Below are 23,995 nucleotides of genomic sequence, written 5' to 3'. Positions count from 1 at the left end.
AAAATTTTCCTTAAGATTGATTAACAAATAAAAGCACCTAGTTTTTTGTTTTTGTTTTTAGCTCATTGGGTTTTACGCTGTCAACTCTAAAGTAGTAATCGCTCTTGTCCTTGTTCATTCTCTCTCTCTCTGGCATAAACTTCACAAAATCTTAGATGCTGGTGTTATATTCAGCTGTGACACTAGAGGACCTCAGTTGCACACTACTTCAATACAAGCATCTTTCTCATGAAAATGAAAATTAAACCTTTAAAGTAATTTTCTACTAAACCAGTTCTGAAACAGCTAAACACAGAGGACTGCATATTCTACTTCCACTATTTGCTTGTGCTAATTGATTATAAGATATAATTGGAAAATATTTGCAGGTCAAAAAGCACATTTATTCTATTTTCGAGCTGATGAGCATATACCTTGCAATAGTTTTTAAAAATTCAAACATAAATCTGAAGCTCATGGCATACCTTTTCTTAGCTTTACTTAGCCATGATGCTTAATGGACTCAGTACTCTTCAGTTCAAATAATATTTGTGGGTTTTTTTGCCTTTTTGTACTTTTAATATTTAATTTTAAAATATAAGATATAAAGAAGAAAAAGTGTTATTTTGTATAATTAGAAGGAATCAGTATTTGTGGAATTTTGCATTCTTATTTGCTTTTAAAGCTTTATTCTTTAATATGGCAAATAACTTATACCATGAAATCATTTAAAAATTTAGTTTGAAGTAGCTAATGCAATTTTAATGCAACAGCAAGGTAAAAAAAAATCATATGCCCAGTAATAGTTAGTACATTACAGTTTAATTGAAAAAGGCCTCTAGAAGGAGAGTTAAATTAAAAGAATGTGATTCACACAATTAAAAACAAATATTATCAGGGACAACATGACCTTATCCTACACAATTCCCAAGTCAGAGTCTTGTTAATAAAAAAATCCATCACTAACCTGGAAAATGTAAATTAAACTTCAGGTCATAAAATATTCTCTTTTTGAAACTTGCAGTTACTATTTTCACTCCCAACGACTGGGAGGGTAGCATTTACTCTGTTACTATTGTCCCTAACAGTTTGAAAAGTTTAGTGATCATAAGAATCCTTGGTGATTGGAAATACATAGATATGACCAAAAGGCAGCTTTCAAAATAATGATTAATAATTTACAATAAAGCAAGATCGTATTTTAAAACACTTTTATTTATACTCTAACACAGTTAAGTAGCTATTAACTGCTTAGTACTGTGTTTTTAGGCCCCTGCATCTTTAGACTCCATGGACATAAATATAAAGAATTGGATCTCCACAATCACAATGTCTATGGTGCAGTTGGAAAGACATTTATAAATTCATATTTTCTTTTTTTAATCTTCACCCAAGGATATTTTTCCATTGATATTTTAGTGAGAATGGAAGGGAGCGGGAGAAACAGAGAGAAACATCAATGTGAGAGAGACACATCATTGGTTGCCTCCTGCACATGCCTTGACCAGGGCTGGGGATTGAGCCTGCAACGGAAGTATGTGTCCTTGACCGGAATCAAACCTGGGACCTTTCAGTCATGGGCTGACGCTCTATCCACTGAGCCAAACTGGCTAGGGCATAAATTCATAATTTTAATACAATTAAATTCAATAGAATTTCACTACAATGGTAATTCAATAATTAAATTAGCAGATGAGAATTACCATCTTTTCCCTCTGTCTAATGAGGAAATGAAAACATGGATATTTATTAAATTGGTAGTAAATAACAGACCTAAAAAAATAAAAATCTTTAGAAAGATTAAAAAGTTAAAGAGAATACCAAGTATATATTTTTATCCCTTTCTATATGTATTTCAAAGGAAATTTACAGTGTCCTTTTTATTGAATCATTCCTAAATTATCAGCAGCCATTTAGCTTGGTTGGTTAAAGCACACTGAGGTCAAGATCATGTGTTTAATTGTCTGTAAGAATTGGTTGGCCTCACATGTTCATAGCCACAAATTTTCATCTAACTCCAGCAAATATCTTCAAATATAGTTTGTCACAATGAGGTACTGCTCAGTCTCTCTTTATTAACATCCCGATTTTCAACTACAATCTCCTATACTTCTCTGCTCCTCATTCCTGAGCAGCTGCTCTTTATCTCATCGAGACCTTGAAACACCTGTTGTTTAAGACTCCTCTGTATCTCAACCAGCCCCTTTGTGATATCCTTCTTTATTCTAGAACTATTTTATCATTTCCATAACTTTTTTTGACAGAATCCATAATGGCTTTTCATCCCATGCCTCCACCCAGGTAGAACTGCACTACTCTTTATTCTGAAAGTTATTAGTTGATGGGCTTATTAATTTTACAGTAATAATTTCTGTATAGGTTTTTCTCTCACTGTGCCTATCACAGTACCTGTAAGGTAGGCGTTCAATAAATATGTTTCAAATATTTCAGTAAATGCATACAATGACATTACATAATAAAGAAGGCGCAGATAATAAGATTAAATCCTTCACCACTAATGAAAAAACAGCTCAGAAAAGTATATTATACTAGCAATGAATCAAAAGTGTAGACTTCAGCCAGGCCAGTGTGGCACAGCAGTTAAGCATCGACCCGTGAACCAAGAGATCCCAGGTTTGATTCTCAGTCAGGGCACATGCCTGGGTTGTGGGCTTGATCCCCAGTAGAGAGTGTACAGGAGGCAGCCGGTTGATGTCTCTCTCTCACTGGTGTTCCTATCTCTCTATCCCTCTCCCTTCCTCTCTCTCTAAAAATCAATAAAAACATTTTAAAAAAAGAAAGGTGTTATCTTCATTTACAAGAGAATATATAGTTCTTCAGTAAATCAAGAAAACAAAAATTGCTCAAGTTTACACAATGGCTAACCCCCCCAAATACTACTCATTTGCTGAAAATATACCTCTTCTTCTAGTCTATTTTATATTGAAAGAAAAATGAACCACTGTATAATGGGTAAAAAGATAATCTCATTAATATCTGGCTAAAACTGTGAATTAGACTAAGTTGTTAAGACAGATACCTGTAATCAATTTTTCTAGCTAAAACATATAAATACTTGTTAGTATTTGGAATGTAAATTGGGTTAACATTAAATCTGTATATTATCTAGAAAAACAACATCTTTATGAATTTGAATTATTCCATCCAAGAAAAATAGATGTTTTTGCATTTCTTCAATTCTCCTTCAGTGTCTTTCAGGATTTTTTTCATTATTTTTAAAATAATTTTACTGAGGTTAACTGATATACAAAAAATATACATAATGTATACAATTTGATGAGTTTAGACATATGCATACACTCGTGAAACCACCACCACAACCAAGGTAACAGACACATCCATCACCTCCAAAAGTTTCCTTGTGTCCCTTTGTGTGTGTGGGTGGTAAGAATAGTGAATATTACAAATACACATACGAAAACACTAGGAAAAAATCAATGAGGGGAACTAATTTTGTCAGATTTAAGACATACCACATAGGATCTCTTTTACAACCAATTGACAGATGGATAAAGAAAATGTGATATATACATGTAATTAAATATTACTTGGCCTTAAAAAATAAGAAAATCCTGCCATTTGAGATGATATGAACCTGGAGGACATTATGCTAAATGAAATAAGCCAGACATAAAAGGACAAATACTGCGTGATTCCACTTATGTGAAGTATCTCAAATAGTCAAACTTAAAGAAGCAGAGAATAGAATGGTGGTTGTCAGGGGTTGTAGAGAAGAAAATGTGAGTTATTCAATTGGTATAAAATTTCAATTCTGCAAGATGAATAAGTTCTAGAGTTCTACTGTACAACACAGTGCCTATATTTAACAATAGTGTAATGTGCACTTAAAATTTGTTAAGAGGGTAGGTTTCATTATTTTTAAATAAATTTTATTTTTAATGTATTTTTTATTGATTTCAGAGAGGAAGAAAGAGGGAGAGAGAGATAGAAACATCAATGATGAGAATCATCGATTGGCTGCCCCTTGCATCCCCCCCAATGGGGATCGAGCCCACAACCCGGGCATGTGCCCTTGACAGGAACCGAACCTCGGACCCTTCAGTCCGCAGGCCAACGCTCTATCCACCGAGCCAAACTGGCTAGGGCGGTAGGTTTCATATTAATTGTTCTTATCATGTGCAAAAATAAAAAGGACACAAGGAAACTTTGGGAGGTGATGGATATGTCTGTTATCTTGACTGTGGTGATGGTTTCATAGGTGTATGCATATGTCCAAACTCAACAAATGTATATATTAAATGTTTGCAGTGTTTCTTCTATATCAATTATAGAACCTCAATAAAGATGTTTCAAAAGCACAAGACATTCTTATCACCCTCAAAACATCAGTTTTTTTTCGGTTTCTTGCAATGTTTCCAAGAAGAGATACTATTTAGATTGCAAGAAATAGAGGAGAAAAAAGAATGGGAGGTTAGGGTTGCTGAGTTAGATTTGGAAGTCATTCCTGTATAGGTGGTAATTAAAACCACACATGCTATTTCTTCAGATCTATAATCCATGATATTTCTAAGGGCCACTCCACAAGCCAAAATACCCATATTGTCAGCAAACCAAGGGAGGAAACACACTTCTGGATTCTATGAGTTCAAGATGTTCTTTCACCTTATAAAACCTGATCACTCCAACAGATAGTTTCCTTTTGGTCTAAAACTTCCTTACTTGGTATCAGCCTGAGATAAATGTTAAGGCAGAACAGATAAAATATAGTAAGCTACTGTGTGACTTAAGAACTGGAGAGAAAAAAAGTTCTAATGGTTAATGTTATCTTTAACCTAAATTCTTCTCTGTAACTTCAAGACAAAAGAGCTCAACCAGCATATAACTTTTAATGATTCACTGGTTTATAATTACAAATTTTGGAGAGGGAATGTTTTTAGTGATTAACTAATGTCTTTGAGGCTCTTAATTTGCCACTTATAGTTCACTAAATATTGTTTAAAACATCACAATATTTAACAGAGCAACTTTTTTTCTAAAGAAAAAGAGAAAAAAGAAAGTTTTGAGAATTGGAAAAGGAAATAATTCATCTCACTACCCGGCACACATTTTTTTAGCCTGAAAGGATACCCATCCATGCTAAATTTAAGAATTTATTTGTCTCAGATTCAGATGTTTTAAAATGGAAATTGCTCTGATTAATTGCTTACCTAAAAATTATTTTGTAACAGGTCAAAAAAAAAGTCAGTGTACTGTCCTTAAGTTGTGAAACTGGGCATATTTTACAATTCAATTCTCACTCAAAAATAACTAAAGTTAAAAGCTATAAGTCTGGGATATGACTATTTCTCAACAGGACATAAGAAATTGGGTAATTAATTAACTTTACATCCTGAATACTAGATAACTTTCCTTTTTCAGCAGAAAATTAATTTGATAAGATCAAAACACATATGAAAAGCATAGTCTAGTGTGTGAGGTTCAGACATAAAGCCAGGAGACTGTCACTGATTTGCTATGCTTGAATGATTTTCCAACTTCATCCTGCCTCAGTTTTCAAATTTATAAAGTGGGGACTACAACACCAAACAGGGGCTAAATAGAGATCAATGAGTTATTGGCTGTGTACAGAATCCTGGTCAACTTAAAAACAAAATAAAACAATCAAACAAAAAGTCTAATTCCCCTTCAAAAAAACCCAGGGTCTTTTAATAAACTATATAATACAGTAAATCCTCACTTAACATCATTAACAGGTTCTTTGAAACTGTGACTTTAAGCAAAACAACGTAAAAGCAATTTTTCCCATAGGCTAATTTGTATAAACAAGAGTTAAGTTCTGCATATTTCTGGTCACAAAAAAATCACCAAATTTCTAAATAAAGACTCAAAAAACACTTCTAATATAAAACATTTAAATAAATGTGAGCTATGTATCCATTTAAGAAATATTAATAAACAGGTAAGCTAATTATGTTCCAATCCGCTTATGCAAGGGTTGCAGGTGGCTGGAGCCTATCCCAGCAGCTCAGGGCACAAGGCAGAAACTCACCCTGGACAGGATGCCCTTCTATCGCTTCCAGTTTTTATTGTCTCTATGAGAATAAAATCACCATTTGATAAGCAGTATTAAAGGATTCTGGGGTGGAGTATTTCTGCCTGATCAATATTTTCATTTCCAAAGTAGCTTTACTATCCTGGCACAGAAACTCTAAAAACATTTCTTTCATCATAGTTACTGATACTGGCAGTGCAACCACACCGGGTAATAAGTCCCACTTCCCATGTCCTGGCAGCATTTGGATGACATACTAGTAAGGCTATAATTTTTCTCAAAGACAGAAACTACGGTGGCTCATATTTGCTTGGATCTGTACCCTAGCTTATTCCAAAGTTTTAAAATTAAATGTATTTACACATTACATGTGAACAAAGAATGAACACATTTCTATTGCTGTTCAAAATTTTTGAGACCAATGCACATTTAAAAAAATATATTTTTATTGATTTCAGAGAGGAAGGGAGAGGGAGAGAGAGATAGAAACATCAATGATGAGAGAGAATCACTGATCGGCTGCTTCCTGCATGCCCCTCCCCCGCCCCCCCACTGGGGATCAAGCCCGCAAATCAGGCATGTGCCCTTGACCGGAATCAAACCTGGGACCCCTCAGTCTGCAGGTCAACGCTCTATCCATTGAGCCAAACCAGCTAAGGCCCAATGCACATTTTTTAAGTGGACCAACATTTTAAGTGTTTTTTAGGCAATCTGTCACCCTACCCCCAACCCATCACAACAAACAATAAATGGAAGAGGGCCTGTATTTTATACTCTTGTTTAGTACAATGTTGGTCTGTCTTAAGCAAATTACGTATAAGAAATATAATTGATAAAAATTCCCTATGTATACTTTCTGTTCTATTTATCAAAAGTTAGGGGATACAGTGATCATATTTTGACCAAAGAATCCAAAAATATTCAAATTTTGTTCTTAATTAATTCTATTGACCTTATAAGGTTCTTGTGACACATGTGTAGAGAAAGCAGACCAAGTAAGATAACCCTTTAATAGCTGGTATTTCATCCCCAAACTTATAGAACTCTAGGGAGTCTTGCTTACCTACATAGTTCATTTTCCTAAGCCAGATTACCTGAATGAGTCAGTTCTGTTTCTCCTAACCTTCTACTAAAGTCACAGAACTTAAGACTATGATGCAAGGAAGATCAGACTCATTTTAGCAAACTGTAGAAAAGAGTAAGAAAAAACTTTTACCACAGAACCCCATAATGACCCCAGAATAGTGTTTTAAAAATTGAAGGACAGTTGTCTTTTACCAAGTCACCAAAATGTATATTAATGAATAATAATATTAGTTGATACTAGTATAGTTTAAATGGTGCCCCCCCCCCCAAATATATCCACATCCTAATCCTCAGAGCCTATAAATATTACCTTTTAAGAAAAAGTGTCTGCATATAAGGAGATTACCATGGATTATCCAAGTGGGCACAAAATCCAATGTCATGTATCCTTATCAGTGAGAGACACACAGAAGGAAAAAGACACACGAAAGAGAAGATATGAAAATGGAGAAAGATTGGCATGATGCGGCCACAAGCCGAGGAAGCCAAGGAGTGCTGACAGCCACCAGAAGCTGAAAAACGCAAGGAAGAATTGCTCCCAGGAGGCTTCACCGGGAATGGGCCCTACCAACACTTTGATTTTTTACTTCTGGTCTCCAGAGCTGTGAGACAATAAATTTCTATTGTTTTAAGCCACTCATCTTATGGTAGTCTGTGGTAGCAGCCATAAGAAACTAATATGGTTGGTTGTAAGATGCTCATCACATCAAGGTGGCTTGTTTTCCTCCATCATGACATGATTATGACACAGCAATTCCTCCTTCACACTTTTCTTTAAATTATCTTTATTTAGATATAAATTATGTACAATCAAATACATTCATTTTAAATGTACCATTAGGAGAGTTTTGACAAATGTATACACCAGTATAAGCACCGCCACAATAAAGAAACAGAACATTTCCATCATCTCAAAAAGATTCTCTTAGTACATTATAGTAGTTATAATAATAGCAACACTATATTACTAATGCTACTGATAGGAAACACTTGTACTATATCAAGTTCTGTTATAAATAATTCACATTTATTAGTTCATTAATTCTTCCCACTACCTCAGAGGTGAGAAATTGAAGCACAGAGGAGTGAAGTAATTTACCCAAGTGAATAAAGAGTAAAGATTCAAACACAGCAGCTTGGTCTTAGAGACCATGTCCTTAACTGCTACACTATCCTGTCTCTCAGACTTTAACAGATGGATGGTGAAGTCAAAAGAGAGATTTGAGCTCCAGATATAGCACTGTGACAGGTAGTGATAAAGTGACTGCTCTAAGCCTCAGCTACCAGAACTTTAAAATGCAGTAGACATTTATTGTTTCCCTTCCTGACATTCATGACCTCTTCTTCTAATAACTTCATATTCATATCAAATCCCATCTCTCTCCTATACATCTCAGCTCATATGTTCTGCCTCTAGGAGTGGAAATGTGACTCAGGCCTGCCAATCACTTTCCCTGGCCACAGTAACTGTTCTGAAACTGGTCTGAGTGAAAATCTCAGGACTTGCATAGCAATCAATAAAAATGGCTTGCTTCTTTCTGGAAAACACAGAGGATGTAAAGTTAGAGTTGCGTTCATTTTGTCATCATTAGGGGAGAATCTGGAACTCTTACAACTTATTAATTGTATGACCAGGAAAAAATTATTTAACACCTTAGATTCCTCATAGGAGCCTAAGTTTCCTCACACATCAAATGGAAGTAATAGTTGTAAAGTGTATCAGAGAGCTCTTATAAGAAATAAATAAAATAATCATTGTAGAATACTTAGGACATTGTCTAGCACAAAGTTACTGCACAAAATTTTGGCAATTATGTTCTTACAATCATAATTATTTTTGTTCAGTCCTTCCCCTATGAGGTCCTCTATAATTTAGATAGAATAAAGAAATCATTTCTAATTTAAATTTTTTATTTGCGTAAATAATTGATAGGTGGCTGAGAAGGCCAAAATGGAACAAGAACTCATAAATCCCATGTATAGTCTTTTGTATTACAACACAGTTTTCTTTTCTCTACTCCAACTATCTTACAAGAGAACCCATTCTGCCATAAGTATACCAATAGATTTTGGTTATAAGGAAACCAATTTCGCGTGTTTCCTTGTCTGCTAAAATGAAAGGACTGGGTTCTCTGGTTTCTAGTTTGATCAAGATGCTAGGAAACAAACCCCCAACAAAGGCAGCAAGATAGTCTGATAATTAATGACAGGACTCATTGGACTTGGAAAGTTAAAGCAGCTCATTCAAAAGCCCTGTGCTTCTTGAACAGCACCTCTCACAAAGACAGATTCTGGAATACCGTTGCTCAAAGAATGGCCACAGCGAGAAGAGGTCTAATAGAAGCTCGGTTTACTGTTTATGCTACACTGTGATCCTGGCTCCTGACATCAGAAGACATTTGATATTCTCTAAACCTTAGATCACTCACTAACTAGGGCCAATAACCTTAAAGTTAACTATGCAAAACATGTAGCAAAGTAACCAGAATGCCATATATGTTTAATAAATACTGTGTCCCTTTTTTCTATCCCTGCTGTTTATGAATTTTATAATTAAAAATTTTTAAATTTAAAAGTGCCCACTTAAAGAATGTCCCAACAAGAAAAACAAACAAAAGCTCACTAGACACAGACAACAGTAAGGTGGTTACCAGAGGGAAGGGAGGTGGAGGGGTAGTAAAGGGTAAAGGAGGTCAAATGTATGGTGACGGAAGAAAATTTGACTTTGGGTAATGGGCACACAATGCAATATATAGATAATGTATTACAGAATTGTACAGTTGATACCTATATAATTCTATTAACCAATGCCACCCCAATAAATTTAATTTTTAAAAAGTGTAGAGAGAGGTCATTTAGAGAAAAGAACTCCTAAAATTCAGCCAGTTAATTATAGACCCAGTTTTTCAAGGCTAACATTTAACAAGAGAAAAGGAAAAAGTACGGAAAAAAATGCCATTCCAGTACCTTAGTTTCTGTTACATTCTGTCAGTTTCTGTTAATAAATCTTTTGAAAGAATTTTTGACATGTCTGCTTTTGACACTACAGACAATAATCACTTATGTGCTAAAGTATACAATGTAAATATTATTTTAATGCTTTTTAATATTTCTCAACAAGCCTTTAAGGAAATATTATTATAAGATTAAGAATAAGCAAAAATGTCCCTCTATGTCAAGGCAAATAACTATTTGAGAGGAAGAGACCAAAATCCCTTCTTAGCTTGAATGCTTTTAGGTTAACTAGCTATATCCCTCCTGACTTTGCAGAGAGAGGTCCTTTTACATACTGATAACATGAGCTTCCATCCAGAAATAGCTCCATGAAATTTTGGCCAGTTATTATTTGTAAGAATTTCTAATCTTTAATTATGCCAAAACTAAAATCGTTTAGCAGAGCACAGTGACATCCATATGAATAACTGTAATGAACACCTCTTGACAACTTAACTCAGTTAGGTATCTAGGGGATAGTTTTGCTATTTTGAAAAGTTCACTGATCAGACTTGCTCAAATTTTAAAATTTTATGGGGGACACATCTGGCTTATTCTATGACAGGGAAGGACATTGACAATTTCCATTCCCAATTCTGTTTCAAACAAAGATAATTTCCCCAATGTTTTATTTTGCTGTCCACTGAAGCTCTATTCAAGTACCTATTCAAGTAATAGATCAGATACAATCTTGCTCTCTTACAAAAGTTATAACCTTGCTAGCAATTATGACTGTAGCTCACATCCATGCAGAGATAGGATCACCCTCTGTTCAATCAAAAATCTCTCTTTGATTAAAACACCTAAAGAAATATTCATCATCTGTGAAAACCTTGATATTGGTTTTCCAACTAACTCATCTCAGGTGACCACTGGGCAGAAACTGTCAAGTCACCTTTTTTGTAGCACGTGCCCCCAAATTGTTGATTTCTGTTACCTTGTCTACCTAAAACAATTTAACATCTAAGTCTTGGGGACAACAAGCTGGTGAGTCTGCTCTAGACCTTAATATTATTCAAAGACTATATTATATGATCATTTTCTATCTCATTGGATCACCTGATCTTCCAAGAAGGAGATTTAATCTAACACACTTAAGAAAGAAGATGCTGAGCAGTTTGGGTGATTTACTGCTAGAAGAGCAATATATTATAATATTTTTTGCTGATATTTTTATTGGCCTTGTTTCCTATGACTTTAATAAACTCACTTATTAATTCAAAGAGTTCTTTTATAGATCCCTTATGTTTTTTTACATAAACAATCATACCATCATTGAATAGAAATAGATTTATAACTACTCCTCCTCCTCTTCTCCCTCCTTTCCTTCTCTTCCTTCTTATGATCTTTATGCCTTATATTTCTTTTTCTTGACCTATTTCATGCTTGTTTTCTTATATACTACATGCCTATGCTGCTTGCTTTTTTATATACTAGCAGCAAAATAATAGAAAATTCACTCTTGTATCAAAACAAGATACTTAGGAATAAACTTAACAAAAGATCAAGAACTCTACATTGTAAACTATATAATATTACTAAGAGAAATTTAAAAAAACTTAAAAATTTGAAGACAAACAACAACTGAGTTGGACATCAACTGAGTGACTCAATATTGTTCAGATATCAGTTGTTCCTAAATTGGTCCATAATGCAATTCAAAAGACATCTTTAGAATCTTAGAAACTTATTATAAAATTTACATGTAAATGCAAACAATCAAAGATAGCTAAAGCAATCCTGAAATAAAAGAACAACGTTGGAAAATGTATATTTCCTGATTTCAAGATTTAATATAAAGCTAGAGTAATTAAGAAAGTATGAGGCCGACATAAGGATAGGAAAATCTATAATAATAAAAGTGTAATATGCTAATTAGACCAGATGTCCTACCGGACGGACGTCCTGGATGAAGCTGGGGCTGCGAGGTCCGAGCCCCTCGCATGAATTTCGTGCATCAGGCCTCTAGTAGATAAATAAAACAAAATAGAAGGCCAAAAACAGACCTAAAAGCACCAAAGCAAGGAAAAGGAAAGTCCTTTAAACAAATAAAGTTGGGACAACTGGATATTCACATGGCAAAAATTGAATATGAGGACTATATACAAACATTAAATTGAGGGAGATCATAGATTCAATATCAAATATCCTATCTAATAAAAGAGTAATATGCAAATTAACCATCACTCCACTACACCCTCCAGCCATGCCCACCAGCCAATCAGGAGTGAATATACAAATAAACCCTACCACGATGGCTCCGGCCACAGAGAGCAGGAGGGAGGCTTGGGTTTCCCAGGCAATGGAGGAAGCCAAGATTTCCACCTGCCCTTGCTCACCTAGGCCTCCACCCAAGGCTATAAAGTTTCAATGATAGAAGATACATAAATCCAAACAGAAATGGCGGCAGCCACAGAGCTGGGAAGAGCAGGAGGCTAGGGTTGCCCCGGCAATGGAGGAAGCCAAGCTTTCCGCACACCCTGGCTGGCCTAGGCCTCGGCTTAAGGCTACAAAGTTTCAATTATAGAAGATAAATCCCAACAGAAATGGCTGCCGCATGGAGCAAGCAGAAGGCTTGGTTCTGCTCAAGGCTACAAAGTTTCAATTGTAGACGATAAATAAACCCCAGATACCAGGGCCTCTGCTTGGGTCGCCAGGGGGCGTGGCCGGCCTGCAAACCACCACAGGCCCCTCACCCAGGCCACCCCACACCCTAAGGGAACCCCAACTCTGATCCGGGACACCCTTCAAGGCAAACCAGCTGGCCCCCACCTGTGCACCAGGCCTCTATCCTATCTAATAAAAGAGTAATATTCAGATTGACCATCACTCCAACACACAAGATGGCTGCCCCCATGTGGACACAAGATGGCCACCACAAGATGGCTGGCAGGGGAGGGCAGTTGTGGGAGATCAGGCCAGCAGGTGAGAGCAATTGGGAGGGACCAGGTCTGCAAGGGAGGGCAGTTGGGGGTGATCAAGCCTGCAGGGGAGGGCAGTTAGGGGTGACCAGGCCGGCAGAGGAGGGAAGTTGGGGGCTACCAGGCATGCAGGGAAGGGCAGTTGGGGGGGACCCAGGCCTTCAGGGGAGAGCAGTTGGGGGGGATCGGGCCTGCAGGGGAGGGCAGTTAGGGGTGACAGACCTGCAGGGGAGGGCAGTTAGGGGCAAACAGGCTGGCAGGGGAGCAGTTAGGCATCAATCAGGCTGGCAGGGGAGTAGTTATGGGGTGATCAGGCTGGCAGGCAGAAGCGGTTAGGGGCAATCAGGAAGGCAGGCAGGCGAGCAGTTGGGAGCCAGCAGTCCTGGATTGTGAGAGGGATGTCCAACTGCCCGGTGGGATCGGGCCTAAACAGGCAGTTGGATATCCCTCGAGGGGTCCCAGATTGGAGAGGGTGCAGGCTGGGTTGAGGGACAACTCCCCCGTGCACGAATTTCGTGCACCGGGCCTCTAGTTATTAATAAGGAACTACAATGTTTGCTAATGACTGATTACTATAATCATGTGGTATTCATTTCCCTTATGCGTAGGCACACTATTTCTCTCCACTAATACTAACGGAATATTTTAGCAGCTGATTGCCATGTCATTAGTCTTGTACTGACTTGTTTGGTGTGTACAACAGAAAATATTTCACTTTCAGAGAACAAGAAAAATAGGTTTATTTGTGTTATGCTTAATTTGTACAGTGTGTCTGGTAAGTTAATGTTCAAGAAAAAATATTAGTTTTTATTAAAATGTTCTATTATTTTTATGTTAATGATTACTCATTTATTTCAGCCCTTTGTATTCAGCATGTCTCTATCGAAATAAACCTATGTTTCTATGAAAATTGAAGCTTTTGTTTTTTTGCGGCCCACATAAAGTTAAACCTTGTTTTTTTGGCCCGTGTTAGCTTTGAGTTTGACAAGCTTGCATTACCGTTTCCACCATCTCAGCCACAATAACTTACTAATACAAACAAGAAAACCAAATATCAAACTTATTAAGAGACTAAAAACTTTCCCCAAATTTTTACTAAACAAACTGTGATAGGTAAGATGGTCCCCAAGATATCTGCTCCCTGATGTGCACCTTGCATAATCACCAAGACTATAAATATGGTGAATTTTTCTCCCATGATTACATTATGTTACATGGCACAGTTGGCTTTAAGAAAGGGGGTTGTCTGAGTGAGCTTGGCCTTATCATATGAGTCCTTGAAATCTAGATCTAGAGGTTAGAGACAGAGGAAATGAGAGATTCCTGGCATGAGGAAGATGTGATATGAACAAGATTCTCCATTGCTAGCTTTGGAGATGCAGATGGCCTCTAGAGCAGTTTCCGATGGACAGTAATCAAGATAGTAAACAGGAAGCTCAGTCCTAAAATTGCAAGGAACTGAATTCTGCCAACAACCTGAATGAAATTAGAAGTGCATTCTTCCTCAGAACCATGAGAATGGAAGTCAACAAGTTGTTTCCTTTAATCATTCTGTTTTTAAAAAGAAAAATTATCCTCAATGGAACAGACAGACAGTTATCAGAGGGGAGGGGAGTGGGGGTACTGGATGAAAGAAGGTGAAGAGAGTAACCAAAGAACATATATGCATAACCTATATACACAGACAACAGTGAGTGATGCTCAGAGAGAAGGAGGGGCGAGGACTGGGTGCAGGTGGGGAATGGGGGGGGGGAGGGGGAGGAATGGAGATATATGTAATAGCATCAACAATAAAAATAGTTTAAAATTTTTCAAGAAAATAATTAACAAATTACCAAAATAACAATTGCATAATATTTTCACCAAAAGTAATTTGTCTGGGAAATAAAATTATGGCACATGATTTAAAAGAAAGTTAAAGGAAGGAGAATTCAAACTGTGTGACGAAACTAAAAACATATTTAGTTCATTCAAGTTAATTTACAACACATTAACTACACACAAATTCTTATAAGAAGTTATTCTTTAGGACACAAAAAAAATAAAAATTATAGTATACATGTCAAAAGGGTATAGTTAATTAGGGAAGGTAAACCATACCTTTCTTAATTCTATAATTGTAGGCAAACAATTACAAGCTAGAAGGGGAATGTTACCTTGCAACTAAAGAGAACCAATATAATAAAATAATTTGGAGAAGGAAAACACAATTTTTGCTTTGGTTCAGTGTTATAGTATAGAGGGTTACAGAGAGAGTTAAGTGAATTCCTTGAACAAGTGCTATGCATTGCGCTAAGGAATGAAAATACACTGTTGGACAAAAAGCACAGTTCTCGTGGTATATTTCAATTCTCAGGCACTCAATCTTCTCAAGTATATATTGGTAACAATAAAAACTACTTGTACAATTTAGACACTATTTGGAAATACAGAATTAGACTGAAGTCATGTCTTATGACTATATAATGTATTTTCTTCACACACACACACACACACACACACACACACACACACACACACACAATGGAGAGCAGCCAAATGTTTTTTGAGCAGGGAATGAACTGATTTTTAAAAATATTAATATACTAGCAGAAAGTAGGAATGACTGGAATATGGAAAGACTAAAGGCAGGAAGACCAGTTGAGAGAAGGTTGCCATGCTATAGTCGGGCTATTTGATGATGAAGAGCTGAACTAAAGATTGTAGAGGACGGCAGAGATGTAAGAAATAGCACCAAGGCTGTATTAACAATATTTGACAATGAATAGGATATAGGATACCGGAGAGAGTGAATGCAAAAGGTAGCTGCAGGATTCCAAGCCTGAGAAAAGAGCATCTTTTGGTATTATTTTCTCTCTTTAGACAAAACAATAAAATAGAAATGAAAATATACATCAATTATATAAATCTCTAAGTTACTTGACTACACAGCAATAATTTCAAATGCACTTTGAAACTAGGGCCCTTGAAGAAAGAAAATGTGCCTCAACTTCCACCATCATGTAACATCCTAAAATAAGGATACTACTATCTATTTCCGATGACTATGCCATGTGGCTCATTATCTAACTCTGGACTGCATTCTACAATGTGTCCAAAATTCTTTGGAATATATAATTCAGTGAGTAGGCAATCTTTTAATAGGGGCAAGTAAAACTTACTCATCTGAGTTAAGTCAGATCATGTTTTCCATCAAGCTAGTGAACAGCTGCAGGCATAGCCTGCTTCCCATCAAAGTCTCCATGTACAACCTCTACAATGCTGAGCATTCTCTGGTAAATTTTTCAGAACCATAACCCTAAAAACATATGACAAACTACATTTTATTAAAGAAACATACCTGCACTACTCACCCTTCTTCACTTGCATATTTAAGGACAATGCAGAAACTTTCTTGTATGGGCCAAAATTCTGCTGAATATCTGTCTATGAACTACACTTGCTGGCATGTTTATAGATTAAGCAGAAGTTCATGCTCTGCATAATAGTAACAGAAAGGGAAAATACTTTCCAAATAGCACCTACACATAAAAGGCCAACCATTTCCTCATGCTTCCTTTAATAGGAGTGATGAAGATGTATCTGTTTTTTAATATTCTCTGGAAAATTTTTCAGAAAGGAGTTGAGATTTACATTTCTCCACTTTTCAATATCTTGAATCTGGCTTAGGGTAGCAATTAAGCATATATTTACAGGCATCAAAGGGAAAATGATTTTCAAACATATCTTCTAAACACTTTAGTTTTTTACTAGAAACCTACTGGTTATAGGAGTTTAATTTAATTCCATGCTTCTATGTTTCCAACAAATAATTTTGATCAGTTAACTAAAACTGGAGAGAAATATTGACAAAATTGAACTCTGGTACAAGTAACATAAAAAACATTAAAAGGAGAACAATATTCTCCAATTATTAATTATTCATATTCAGGCTTGAATAGACTCTTAAAAAATGATGAGGAGTTTTCTCTTTCAAACCAGGTTATCAAACTATCTTCACAAATAAATTTATTTACAAAAGACTGACTCAATAATACCTCCAGGTCATAAAAAATAATTATTTTGTTTGGATAACATGAATTCTTGAAAGGGTTCTACAGCCATTAAAATTATAAAAAGAGAGAATGCTCAATTTTCTAGTAGGACCTGAAACTTCCAGATATTATAATATATTTGTAATACAAATTACTACTATAATATTTTAGGACATTATTGTTTAGTTCAATGATATTAAATTTGTTATGAAAAAAATTAGTGAGTAAATTGGCACAAAATTCTTCTCTAGGTTTCTAGGTTTCATGCTTCTACTCCCCATCCAACCAATTTTACAAAAGACTTAAAATGTAAATCCAGTAAGATATACGTCTTGAATGATGTTTAAGTTTAGACAATCAACTGTAAGTAACTACCAGACAACTAGCAGCTTACAGTTTTGCAACAGTTAGAGGCAGGTGGACAAGTAAAATTCGTGGTTCTCAAATTGCAACCTCATCTAAATATATTTCCTGTTTACTCTGCATCAGCCTTTTTTACAGGTGCAGGGTGTTTACTTTTGGCAGTTGGGGAAAGAAGTGATTTACCAGCCATAAGAACATCTTTTCACTCTCCATAAACAGGTTACAGAATTAATTAAAATTGCAGCACATCAACTCTGCACATGAAACCTGCTCTGTTATTGGAGACTAATGCAATCCAAATATGTGAAAAGTCAAACAGTTTTCTACAAAACTAATTTAGGTGGATGGATCAGATAACAACTTAAAACTGACCCTGACCGATACATTTCTACTCAAAGACAGTAAGTGCTGAATGTTGCATTCCAAAAAGAACAAGAAAAATATTGAATTTTAGTCTATGACCATAATGCTGAAAAAAAAATAGTACTTTATTTACAAAAATTTATATAATATATTACATGAATATATATACTTATATATACATAAAAGTTACTGTGTGTTCTTTTATTTTTTAAAATATTTTAATTGATTTTTAGAGAGAGGGGAAGGGAGAGGGAGAAAAAGAAACACCTATGTGAGAACGGAACATCAATCGGCTCCCTCCATCATGCCTCTCACCAGGATGGAGCATGCAACCCAGGCATGTGCCCTGACTGGTTATCAAACCAGCAACTCCCCCTCCACCCTTCCCCAACCCCCAATGCACAGGACAAAGCCCAACCATCTGAGCCACACTGGCCAGGGCTGCATGTTCTATTTTAAATAAATGAAAAAGACTGTTGTAAAATGTAAATGGCATAAAAGACAATATGAAATTTGCATTTAATCCTACTCATGTTTATCTACTTGCTCAAAGAATATGCTTTCACCTATAGCATTGTATCCTCATGAAGACATATACGAAGACATTGAAGAAGGTGGCTTCTTTATACCTTTACACTATTAAAACTATTGGTGTTCACTGTTATGAGATTTATCATCTCTAAAACAAGGATAATGAACACAGAAAAATAATACATTTCATAAGCTAATGGATTTACTCTTATTGGCAAAATAATATAAACTTTATCCTTATATAGTACAAGTGAAAGTAAAAAACACACACAAAATGACAGAGTTGAGGTTAAATAATGAAGATGGAAATTTCTCTTCTGAGTAACCAGCTTCTCTTTTCTGCCTCAGTTCTTTTAGTAAGTAAAGGAAGAACACATGCACAGAGAGGAAAACGTGGAGATCAGAAGGAACATTCTACAGTTTACCATCCTGATGATCAGAAAACTACTCTAGTAGTTTCAAAGTCCTTTGGAATGGCTGAGAAAACAAGACCATGAGTAACATCAATTCCGATATAGAGCAATTCGTATAGTAGTATAGCTATGTCTGTGGAGACCCTATTCCAGCTCTAGTACTTCTGGATATTCTCTTAATACTCTACCCTCTCTCTTCATAGGGTAAAGTACTTCCTTTCTTCTGCCCCAAATACCATAAGTGAATACTGAATAATTTTGAGAACATTATTTCTTACCCACCAGGCTCCGAAGAGGCTGTGGAAAGGCCATCTAGACAGGGAGGAACTAAAGCCTCCTATCAACAACTGGCACAAAATGAATGAGCTATCTCAGAAATAGATCATCCGACTCCAGTCAAGCTTTCAGATGACTAAAGTCCCAACTGATATATTGATGGCAACCTCATGAGATCCTGAACTAGAATAACCCAGTTAATCCATTTATGAATTCCAGACCCAGAGAAATTGTATGAAATAATAAATGTTTATTGCTATTTTAAACCACTAAGTGTTGTGGTAATTTGTTAAGAAGCAGTAACGAATTCAAATTATTTCTTCTTATAGAAACAAAGAAATATACAGAAGTGGATCAAGCATCTTAATTAACAACATAATATTGTGGCTATATTATAGTAAAAAAATAACTTAACAGGCTTTTTTTAAAAAAGAAGGTATAGCCCAGTTTGGGTGACTCAGTGGTTGAATCAACCCATGAGCCAGGAGGTCATGGTTTGATTCCCAGTCAGGGCACATGCCCAGGTTTCGGGCTTGATTCCCAGTAGAGGGCATGCAGGAGACAGCCAATAGATGATTCTCTCATCATTGACGTTCCTATTTCTCTCTCCCTCTCTCTTCCTCTATCTGAAATCAATAAAAACATTTTTTTTAAAAAAAGAAGGTATAATTTACATAGGTGAAATGTACTTATCTTAAGTGTATATCTCAGTGAGTTTTGACAAGTTTAAAAAAAAACACACATACCATGTAATACCCTGAACAAAAAGTAAAAAATTACCATTACAGCATTCCAGTCCCTCAAGGCTATTTTAAACAAGTTCTTCTATTACCCCTTCCCCCAACCACTGTTTTTATATCTACCACCATGGATGAGTTTTGATTTTTCTAGAACATCACATATATAGAAGAATACAATCTATTGTGTCTGGCTTCTTTTGCTTAGTATTATAATTTTAAGGTTCATCATGTTGTTGCATATATCAGTACTGTTGATTTATATACCCTTATTTGCTTACCCCACTCTCCCACTAATGGACATTTGAGTTCTTCCCAGTTTGGGGCTACTTTGAATAATGTTTCTGGGACTATTCTTGGGCAAATATTTTCTTTTAAATTACAGCACTATAATTTTACACTTAGATTTGGTCACAGATTCTTCTGTCAAGAAATCTACCATTTAAAGGACAATAATAGGTTAATATGTATCCTATATAATAAAAGCTTAATATGCTAAGTGTCTGATCGTCTGGTCAGTCGTTCAATCAATCAAAGCGTAATATGCTAACGATATGCTAAGGCCGCTCAACTGCTAGCTATGACGTGCACTGACCACCAGGGGGAAGAGAGTCGACTGGTCAACTGGTTGCTATGACGTGCACTGACCACCAGGGGGCAGATGCTCCAACTGGTAGGTTAGCTTGCTGCTGGGGTCTGGCAGATTGGGACTGAGCAAGATGGGCCAGACACGCCCTGGAACCCTCCTGCGGTCCCTCCCTGGCTGGCCAACCTCTCGCGTTCCTCCCCGGCCCCAATTGTGCACCGGTGGGGTCCCTCAGCCTGGCCTGCACCCTTGCAATCCAGGACCCCTCGGGGGATGTCAGAGAGCCAGTTTCAGCCCCATCCCACAGGCCAGTCTGAGGGACCCCCACTGGTGCACGAATTCATGCACTGGGCCTCTAGTACTGGTATAAGAAAACATAAAAATATGTACTTGTAAAGGCAATTAGTCAATATTATATTACCAAATGTAATGCACATTAAATAAAATATGAAGTTGAGAATAACATCCTTTAGAATGATCCCTACCTATATCAAGTGAAATTCCTTGTTTTACAGATAAGGAAAACGATTAAGAGAATTGTCCAAGGCTGACTAGCTAGTTAGAGATTTCTTCATCATATATAACGGATTATAAATTTTTATTCTAATTTAACCCAGCCTGAATTAAAATAAAGTGTGTGTTTTTTTTTAATAAAGATGTGGCTACAATTGGTTTTCAATTTTAATGTCAAATATCTTTCACAGCATCTGTAGCCTATAAAGTATAAATTTAAACTGGTGATCACAGAGTAATATATTCTTAAAAAATAAAATAAAAAATTTGTGACATGCAAGAATTATAATTATAAAACACATTTACTAAGTAAGAGTAAGTTATTTCTAAATAAATAGAAAAATGACTTTTAATTCCTATGGTCAGATTAGACTTTTCTAAAGAAGCAAGTAAGGTAATAATATACTTGATATCTGCATGTTTCATGCCAGAGACTGCTTAAAACCAAATCATTTAAAGGAGCACCGAAAGTACTTTTATTCAATTTATTTGTTTTACTTCTATTAAATTACTACCATTTAGTAAGATACGTATTTTTCTCCCTTGAAAAAGATTTATTTTCATCTAGAATAGAGCAGCAATTAAAAAGTATTCAGCAAAAATAGTATTTTTAAACTAGAGTAAGTATAATCCTATAAAGACTCCTGGGAAGCACTTTTCATTGGTTTGGTGTAGCTTTCTTTATGCATTAAAGAAATATTTTTGATAATTTTAAGATACTTTCAGAAAAATCTGTGAAGAAGCTCATTTAATAGAATATTTATAATAAAACTTAGACCATATGCTCTTCTTGCCAAGAATACCTGAAATAGAAAATAAATATACTGAGTCTTGAAATAATTGAATTTAAACTGTTGCATTAAATTTCACCTAAACCATGATATTATTTTTCTATACTCTTCAACAGGATCTTTAAATAATACAGCTCATTGTGTCCTTAGGAATACTAGTATCCTGTATAAGTTACCAAGTACCCCTTTCAGGAAAATACTCTTAATCTCAGCTACAGAACTGCTTAGTGCTAAAAAGATTTCAAATTGTCACATATATTCTCCATAGGAATTTTTTTGTCAAGTGCTTCAGAGAATGCCTACTTCACAAAAGTTGAACACTGGATAATGTCAACAATAAATTTCTATAAGGTCTATAAATTAAATTTCCCAAAATGAAAATCTGCACCTGGGTTTTATCATTAAACAAGTAATAGAAGAAACTAAAACACTGCCATTGCTAGTTAAAATGGCTTTTTATTTGCCAACTTCTGCTTTTCATTTAATTTTCCTGATATTACATAGTACCTCACAGGTTTCCTTTCTCGGAGTAAGTCTTCTAGGCTCTGTTCACAGTGTTCAGCCACTACCACCAGTCTCTCTGAATAAAACAAAACAAATATGTTATGAATACAACATTTTAATAACAAAATAATACATCTCACTAAAGATATTAACATATAGTACAAATGATATTTTAAAAGAGATTTTCAAACTCTATACTAACTACATAATTACCAAATATATAGAATAACAGGATCAATGTGTAATAAAACAATACATTAAGTAATATTTTTTCATCTTGAGTTTTCTCCCATGAAAAACACATCAGGAAAAATATACAGAAAGGCTTACCTTTGGAAAAAAGTGATCCTTCCCCTGAAGGAGAAGAAAAAGGTTGGATGAAGATATAAAAAATTTTTGAAGGGAAGGGAAAATTGGGAGCTAGGAACAGATTATTTTCATAGCCTGGGTCCAACAAAAGGTCTGTGAAATTGAGTTCAGAAACTTGAGAAAAGTAGAAATATTCTGAATCATGACTATGGAGAAAAAACAGAAAATTGATGTGGGATTGTTTGTAATATCCTGGGGCCTTCTAAGAATACGTAATAAAAATTTAGTTAGGCACAATCAATATTATGATATAATTTTATTTTCTAACAGATCTATGAATGAGATAGCACAGTTCTGAGGGTTATACTTTTTCCTTCATCAGTAACCTTAGTGACTAACACATTGTCTGACATAGTAGCAAATGTATACATATTTGTAAACGAATTAATATAAGAACGAGAAAAGTACAACTGGGCTTACAAGTGGATGGGATTTTAATAAGGTTATTTCAGAAGAGATTAAGGGTTTAAAAGACATTGCAATACTGTGAACATCCATACAAAGTGGATTCAAGGTTAGGTAAGAAAGAAGGTTATCACAAAATATAGAGGCCAAGATAAAAAAGTGAAGGTGCACCCTAGCCGGTTTGGCTCAGCGGATAGAGCGTCGGCCTGTGGACCTAAGGATCCCGGGTTTGATTCCGGTCAAGGGCAAGTACCTTGGATGCAGGCTCCTCCCTGGCCTGGGCCCAGGTCAAGGCACTTGCAGGAGGAAACCAATAGATGTGTTTCTCTCACATAGATGTGATGTTTCTCTCTGTCTTTCCCTCTCTCTTCCACTCTCTCTAAAAATCAATGGAAAAGTATCCTCAGGTGAGGATTTAAAAAAAAAAAAAAAAGTGAAGGTACAATGAGACTACTAGGAATAGTGAAAATTGCCCAGAGGTGTGGTGAAAATAAAAAGTAGAAAAATGAGATAGAAGATAGGAAAGGAGAATTTCAGAGTAGGAAATCCAGTAAAAGGAATTAACTCGGTAACAATGAGTTCAAGGTCTGGTCTTACATGGGGGAGTAGAAATGGGAAATGGTCTACATACAGGCAGTCAAGTAAAGTGTGAGGGCAGGATATGGAATGGTCACATTTCGGAAGTTGAAACTCTCAGAGATGGTAGCAAAATACAGAATGGATTGAAACACTAAAATTAAAAATGCTCTAAATAAAAGCCATCACTTTCAGATGAAAGACTCCATGTGACTAAACAGGAACTTAAAGAGAATTAAATTTGAAAGACCACTAAAGAAGAAAAGAAAAAAGAGAATTGGAAAGAAAATCTTCAATTCAATTAATAAAAGAGCATACAAAGTTGAACTCCCAGTAATTTAGTACAACTATGAAGGTCTAGAAGGAAAAAGGAAATAATACTATCAGAAAACCAAAATCGAAAGCTGCATTCCTTTGCTTTCCATCTAACCACACTTCATAAGTTTTCCTTACAGCTGTCTGGCTATCTCTCGAAGTTTACTCTGTAGACTGGCATCTCTCTTACCACAATTTTAAATGT

At 35.7% G+C, this 23,995-nt stretch overlaps 1 protein-coding gene across 2 annotated transcripts in view; it reads right to left on the bottom strand.

Moving 5' to 3' along the window:
• Positions 1–23,995, bottom strand: part of TBCK (TBC1 domain containing kinase) — a 175,708-nt gene that overhangs the window by 139,848 nt on the left and 11,865 nt on the right. For both annotated transcript variants that reach the window (XM_079766231.1, XM_079766230.1), the window contains exon 3: positions 22,129–22,201. In XM_079766231.1, the coding sequence (XP_079622357.1) occupies positions 22,129–22,201 (73 nt within the window). The remainder of the gene's footprint in view (positions 1–22,128; positions 22,202–23,995) is intronic.

Source organism: Cnephaeus nilssonii, assembly GCF_951640355.1.
Source record: "Cnephaeus nilssonii genome assembly, chromosome: 1".
NCBI lineage: Eukaryota > Metazoa > Chordata > Mammalia > Chiroptera > Vespertilionidae > Cnephaeus > Cnephaeus nilssonii.
The sequence above is the reverse complement of the archived record's forward strand: the minus strand, read 5'-3'. Positions and strand labels throughout refer to the sequence as shown.